The following is a 7,500-nucleotide window of genomic DNA, read 5'->3' as shown; positions in this document are numbered from 1 at the left end:
CGTACGGACAAGGCGCAGCGAGGTCCGTGCGCCATGACCGAGGGCCAAATATTTTCCTGTCCGGCCCGACCCAAACTCAGTCAATAAGCATTTTATCATATGGGCTCTTTACACTATTTAAGAGCACTTAGAAGATGAATTTAGGACAAAATAAAAAACGAAAATGTGCACAGAAAATTTATCAAATATGTTGTTTGAATTTGCTTTTCTGGCTTTAAATTACTTGGATGTTTAAAAGCGACGAAAACCCCTAAAATTACATCGCACGGAGCAGTACGTGTTCCTAGTAGGGCCGCACGGCTTCTTACGGCCCTGCTCGCGCTAATGCGTACGGCCCTCATACGGGCATTTTCCCAATAGTTTTTCAATGAAAGCGCAAGCGGGGCCGTACGGGCCATATGATAATAAATCTCTTATTCGATGGTTTAGCATGTAATACTCGCGGATATTTTGCTCATTGCTCGTATTTTTCCTCGCCCCTGCGGAGCTCGGGAAAATGCTACGCATCTCGCAAAATATCTGCGCGTATTATATGTTAAACTATCGAAGAAGATGTATATAATATTGTTTTACCCTGTCCTACTTTTAATAATAATAACAAAAACAATTAAAGTAACAATAACCAACACCAAAAAAATATCTGATGGCCTATGGATCTAGTAACCTTCGTATATTGCATTAAGATACAGAAACTGGAACGCAAAGCATCAACTAAGTCAGCCTCTTTCAGTTGGAGGCAGCGACTGATTGCTTGTAGCTTCCCTAAATAGTCAGAAATAACAGAAATTTTATAGTAATTTTCTCCCTGGTTATTGCTTATTAGCTTTTTACTTTGCACTTTCGGTCTGTCATAAAGCTATAATATATTTAAATTTCCACGAACCTTCTCCTTTTCTCTCAGCTCTTAGAGTTCTTACCTGCACTTTTTGGCCTGTTGAACAATGATTCCCTAGACAGTGCAATCGCTCTCGCAAATTCTTCGTCTTCATCTTCATGAAATCCCTGGTTAGAATATAGATTAAAGAGTTGCTCATTCAGGTTGGAAAGAAATTTAGATATTTACTGACTGATAAAGGAACTTTAAACAAACTGATACTTAGTTCGCCACCCTAGCCTGTAAACAAGCTTTCTAGTCGAGGATTGGGCAAAGAGAAAACGGGTAGAAAAAGGAAGGAAGAGCCTTTTACAAGGGGTTGAAGCCGCCGTTCCACCCTGTAAAGTTTCTTCATAAGCCGGTTATAACATCAAAACTAACTGCAACCTTTAATGATTATTCACAACAGTACTGCTTAAATACATTTCACATCATAAAAGTTCACACTGACGCATAGTCATGCGTAATACAATTCCCATAGCGCAACTTTGCATAAAGGGCATGACACTACATCCTCTTCTTTTCTCCAAGAAAACTTAACAAAGCCTAAACTGAGCCAAACGTGAATGTCTACAGAACAAGCGCGAGTATTCACTTAACTCTACAGATTTGACATGAAAAAGAAAACGTTCCTAAATTATCTTTAAGAAACAAACTTAGAAACGCAGATTAATGACTTAGAGACCTAAGTCCTCAGTCACGTTATTTGTTATTCTATAACAAAGTCCTTAAATCTAGCAGGGCTTCGAACTTGACGCGTCGACCTACGAACATTTTCCTGCTGCTGGTGGATCTCCGATCCCTTGTCGTCAACTTTGACCCGTTCATCTTCCTGGTTTTTTTGTGCGTCTGACGATAATTTATCTTGTGCTTCCCCTGCGCCCGCACAAGCGCCTTCACTTCTTCCGTTTTCCACACCACTGGTAGAACCTTCCTGAGCATGGTACTTCTTCACGAATGCCGCATTACGTTTAAATTCTACTCCTGTGTCATTCTTGACCGTGACTTCACTTCCCGCCTTTCGTACAACTTTGAAAGGGCTGAGACGGAAATTAGTTGACAACTTGTTAGATTTCTCCGCCCTCAAGAGCACTTCATCTCCAACGTTAATGGACCTGAAAACAGCACCTCTCTTTTCGTCTACATAAAGCTTTCCCTTCAACTTATTCGACCAGTCTCTCTCACGAATCTCTTCTTTAAAAGGGTTTACAGATTCTCTCTTCAGTTCTGGCAGTTTGGATCTCATCTCCCGTCCAAACATCAAAGAGAAAGGTGTGGCCCCAGTGGTAGCTTGCGGAGTAGATCTATACGCAGTTAGCCACGTAACCAATTCAGAACGCCAATCCTTGTTTTCAACCTTCGCAATCTGGAGACATTTGAGCAGAAAGCGATTCTGGCGTTCAACCTCTCCGTTAGATTGAGGCCACAGAGGTGTAGTCTTCCGATGCTCAACACCCTGCGTTTGGCGAAACGTTTCAAACTCTTCCGACACAAACTGAGCCCCATTGTCTGTCCGCAATGAATAAAGAAGTCCAAAACGAGCAAATATGGGGTGGATAGCTTCAATTATCTTTGCACTTGTTGTGGACTTCAAGACGGAAACCTCCAGGAATCTGCTGAAATAATCCACTACCACTAAGATACTTTCCCCCGTAGGCAGTGGCCCTAACAGGTCCGCACTGATATCTTGCCAAGGAGCAGTAGGGGGCAAAACACGTGACATTGGCTCTGGTGCCCTAAACTCTCCCACCACCTGGCAACCATGACATGCTTTACACAATTTCTCTACGTGTCTATCCATCTTTGGCCACCAGACCTTGCTTCGTAACCTAGTCTTCGTTTTGACTATCTCCTGATGACCCTCATGGGCAATCTTGAGAACTCAGTCGCGCAGGACATTGGGAATGACTATCCTCGTACCACGAAGCAAAAGCTCCCCGTAAATGCATAACTCGTCCTTGACATGCAAACAAGAAACAGCAGCCTTACACTCGTTCCGGTTCCCAGACTTCACGCAACTCTTCACCATGCTTAGTTCTTCATCGTCAAAAGAGGCTCGCTCGATCACTTTAGCTGTAAGTGCAACTGGTACACTGTTCTCCACAAGTACTCTGACAGTCAAATTCTTCGGCGGCGTCTAGGCGCTTGTCGGAATTCAATCTTAACAGTGCATCCGCGATATTTGCCTTTCCCGGACGGTAATCAACATTAAAGTTGTACGACTGCAAGCGCAAAACCCATCTTTCTATTCACGCACATGGCTTCGAAGTAGCTGAATAAATACGTTCCAGGGGTTTATGGTCGGTTTCCAACTCAAAGGGATGTCCACACACATAGAGGTTAAACCGCTCGCACGCCCACACTAGCTTCTTTCTCTGTCTGGCTGTACCGCCTTTCAACATCGGATAAGCTTCTTGAGGCATACGCGATGACTCCCTACACGTTTTCTTGAAATTGTGTGAGTACGCACCTACACCAACCGGTGAAGCATCCGCAATAATTCTCCTCCTGCGACCGACTTTGTAGTACGCCAACGTATCTGCATGCGTAATCATTTGCTTTAGCCTCTCAAAAGCAGTTTGCTGTTCTTCACCCCATACAAACTTAACACCTTCCCTCGTTAGCTCTTATATTGGCTTCGTTACCGACGCTAAATCTGGCATGAACTTCGCAGAGTACTGCACTAGGCCCAACCTCACTGGCTTCTTTCGGAGCTCACGCGTCTCGGATAGCTGCAATCTTTTCCTCGCTCGGGTTGATACCATCACTAGTCAATTCGTGCCCGGAGAAACTTAGTTTTGATAAGCGGAACTCACACTTGTTACCATTAAGAGTCAACCCGACCTGTCTTAGCCTATCAAGCACCGCAAAAAGCCTCTTGTCATGCTCTTCCACACCATTCCCATGAATAATCAAATCATCAGCTACATTCGCCACGCCTTCACAACCTCTAAGCACATCTCTAACAATCTGTTGGTACTTCTCTGGGGCAGACGTCACGCCAAACATAAGTCGCTTGTAACGATATAGGCCACGATGGGTTACAAACGTCGTAATGTGTCGGCTGTCTTCACTGAGAAGAATCTGGTGGAAACCCCACTTTAAATCAACTTTGCTGAACACCGTGCTTCCATTCAAATCGTGCAAAAGTTCTTCTACCGTAGGAATCGGATTTCTCTCTCTTATAATGGCTTTGTTTGCGCGACGCATATCAACGCAGATTCTGACATCACCATCACTCTTTGGCACAACTACCAAAGGGGAGATCCAGCCAGACGGACCTTCCAGCACCTCCTCAATGATGTCTGCTTGTAGAAGCTCGTCCAGCTTCTCATCCACTTTCCCGCGCAGGCCAAACGGTATCCGACGTACCGGCTGAGCAACAGGTTTCACTGATTTATCCACATGGAGTTTCAGCTCAAAATCTTTGAGAAGACCGATCCCAGTAAACAAATCTTGATATATTCGACGAATATCATCCTCAGAGTGCTCACATACAATACTGTTCACCTGACGGGGACCAACATGCAACAAACCAAGTGTCTCCGCCGTTTTTCGCCCCAACAGAGTGCGCCCACCACCCTTCATAACCACAAAATCAGCTTGACATTCGGCGTTCCTGCGGGTCGACACAACTTTTGCAGAAGACGTTCCGAGAGTCGGCAAAGCTTCCGTAGCACCATAGGCAAACAACACTTTAGCTGAACGGCGTGATTCACACTGGATTCCACTAGCTTTTAACCAATCCCAGGTCTGCTGGCCCACTAGGTTGCACGTAGCACCAGAGTCAATCAGTGCATCTGGTAAGCTTACTCCCCCGACATTGAGAGTCACCACACCATTATCCGCTGAAATCAGATGATCGGTGATGTGGCCAACAGTAAACGCGTAACCAGGACTCTGCCTAGCCCCACTTGTTGAGAAAGCCTTACACCCCACAGAATTTGCTTCATTGCCCACGCCGCGTCCGGTACGATTACTTCCCTGCCAGTCCTCAACCTTCTTTCACCACCCCGGTGACTTTGTGTACATCTAATTTGAAAATGGCCTTTTTTCCCACACTTCCTGCATGCCTGGTCACGTGCTGGGCAGCTCTTATCTCCGGCGAAATGTCCATCCCGGCCGCAACCAAAACAAATTTTCGGCCTCTTGCCTCCATTTGCGCCACGAGCATTCCACGCGCCACCTAAGTTTCTCGCGCCACGCGCGTTCCACGCACCGCCCGAGGTTTTCCTGCCAACAGCGTTCTCGTGACCCTGATTTGAATTTTCTTCCATTTCTTTCAACTGACGGCTAACGGCTTCCTGCCCCCTTGCGATCTTTAAGAGACAATCTAGGGTAACAGAACCCTCCTGCCCTAAAAATTTCCGCCGTAAATGACTTGAGTAACACTTGTCAACAAATTGGTCTCGAATGTAATCGTTTTCCCGAATCCCGAAATCGCAGCTTGCGCGGCCCGTTGTCGAAGCCTACACACAAATTGGTCCACTGTCTCATCACTAGCCTGTGCGATCTGCCTGAATAAATGCCTCTCAAACGGCACATTTGACTTTGGAACGAAATAATCATCAAGCACCTACATCGTCTCCGCGAAGGTAGCACTTTCTTCTTCGCTGACCAACGTAAAATAAATTTCCTGAACATCGATACCCGCCGCATGTAAATGAAGCGCTCTGTTTATCTTCCATCACCCCTTTTCCCGTCAAATACAAACCAAACGACCGCCTCCACTTCTTCCACCGTCGCCAAGGAACCAACATCTACAGAAAGCATCACTGAAACTCCGCCACATCCCTCACCATTGCTCGCAAACGCTGTGTCGTCTCCTCCTCCCGGCATCTTAACGTCTTCGCCGCTTTACCCGACCGTTAAAAGAAAAACGAAATTATCTTCGAAACTATCCTCGAAATTATCCTGATCCCATCCTCGTCGCCAATGTAAAGTCTCTTCATAAGCCGGTTATAACATCAAAACTAACTACAACCTTTAATGATTATTCACAACTGCTTAAATACATTTCACATCATAAAAGTTCACACTGACGCATAGTCATGCGTAATACAATTCCCATTGCGCAACTTTGCATAAAGGACATGACACTACACACCCCTTGTAATTAACCTGTAATTGATCTGTCAACAACATGCCATTGCAAAATGGGGTTGACAGTCCTACACGACTACATTTGTCGTTCTTTTAATTTTTGGTCCTTCAACTTGCTTAACAAGTGTTTCGGAGTGCCTTTTATACTGTGTTATTAGTAGTAATTTTAAGTAGAGTGCAAACTGACTGTGCTATAGTGAAAGGTCTGCATGGTGATTTCGATGTTATCTGTCGCTTTGCAGAATTTGACACCTCTGTAATGTGTGCTTTAGGCGTATTTTGTATCTTGTCCGTCTACAGACAAGACTAATGTTTTAAGTTTTTCTACTACTAAATATTTTACCAAATTCCTTTGGGATGGTTGCCTTGAGTCGTAACGGTCTTCTTGACTGTGGTGACAGACTGCACTCGCAGAATCATCCTCTTGACAATTCTTCAGTGCTTTGGCTAAAGCTTCCTCTTCGTCTTCCCACTGGAAACGTCTCAGGGAGTGAGATTCCTAATCAAAATGCGGTTATCATTTGAATGTCAGTTACAAATGAAAAATCACCAGTGACCATCTCTGTAAAATTCACCCTCGAACAACGCTCTTGAACTTCCACTGTGTCCCAGTTATTGTTTTCCCTTATTGTTATAATATACGAGTGTTTTGATTTCTTAAGAAAACTTAAAATTTAAACACAGCACAAAGCACAAAGCTCTTATAATTCTGAGCGGCAGCGTGAAGAGATAATGGGGTTCACCCTTGATGTGTTCAAGCTTTACTTTGATTTCCAAAAAACACCACAGTTGTCAAATTCTCGCCCTCTATCTGATATACCTGAACTGATCAATATGTAATTGTCCAGGGGATTGTTGATGCCTCTATTTAATCTATACGTTGTCAGTTATTCAAGGCAGTAATATACCCCCACCACCACTCGACTAACAGACGTTAAAAAGACGTTTTCTACTGAACAGGAGCGAACAAATTCAAGTTGGCTCGGATTTGCATCCACCTGACAACTTCCTTATGCCATTCCCTTCCTAATAGATGTTAAGACGTTTAGATTCCATTGCTGTTAATTACTGTCAGAAACCCATAAGGGTTGAAACGTGTAACGACGGCCCCTTGCGTGCTGGGAACAAGCTTCTGAATATTCAATTTGCTAAGTACCATATTTGGAACAACAAGAGCAAGGGGTTTCCAAATATGGTACTTAGCACTGAAACATTCAACCAATCAGCTCGCACTGAATATTCGGAAGCTGTGGACGCGCGTTACACGTTTCAACCCTTATGGGTTTTTGGTACTGTTTATTTTTGTTTAACTCAGTATATTCAGGAGAAGATCTTCTCTAGGTATATTACATTTTAGTGCACAGTGTACTTCTTACTTTTCAGGACCCCACTAAACAACACCATGCACTCTCCGTGACATGAGGTCCTTTCATAAGAGGGTATATTACTATTCATGATTGTTAGTATTATTAATATAAGTGAAACTCACAGCCATCTTATTTCTCCTCATGTGGTGCTCTGAA

The 7,500-nt window shown here is 44.1% G+C and overlaps 1 protein-coding gene across 1 annotated transcript in view; it reads right to left on the bottom strand.

Moving 5' to 3' along the window:
- LOC138032432 (guanylate-binding protein 6-like) overlaps positions 1-7,500 on the bottom strand; it is a 115,970-nt gene that overhangs the window by 102,906 nt on the left and 5,564 nt on the right. The window contains exons 2-4 of the mRNA XM_068880103.1: positions 7,467-7,500; positions 6,321-6,476; positions 918-1,002 (exon numbers count right to left, since the gene is read on the bottom strand). The exon at positions 7,467-7,500 is cut by the window's right edge and continues 47 nt beyond it. Coding sequence (XP_068736204.1) covers positions 918-1,002; positions 6,321-6,476; positions 7,467-7,487 — 262 coding nt within the window. The 5' untranslated portion in view covers positions 7,488-7,500. The remainder of the gene's footprint in view (positions 1-917; positions 1,003-6,320; positions 6,477-7,466) is intronic.

Source organism: Montipora capricornis, chromosome 14 (assembly GCF_036669925.1).
Source record: "Montipora capricornis isolate CH-2021 chromosome 14, ASM3666992v2, whole genome shotgun sequence".
NCBI lineage: Eukaryota > Metazoa > Cnidaria > Anthozoa > Scleractinia > Acroporidae > Montipora > Montipora capricornis.
This window is presented reverse-complemented; position numbering and strand designations above follow the sequence as displayed.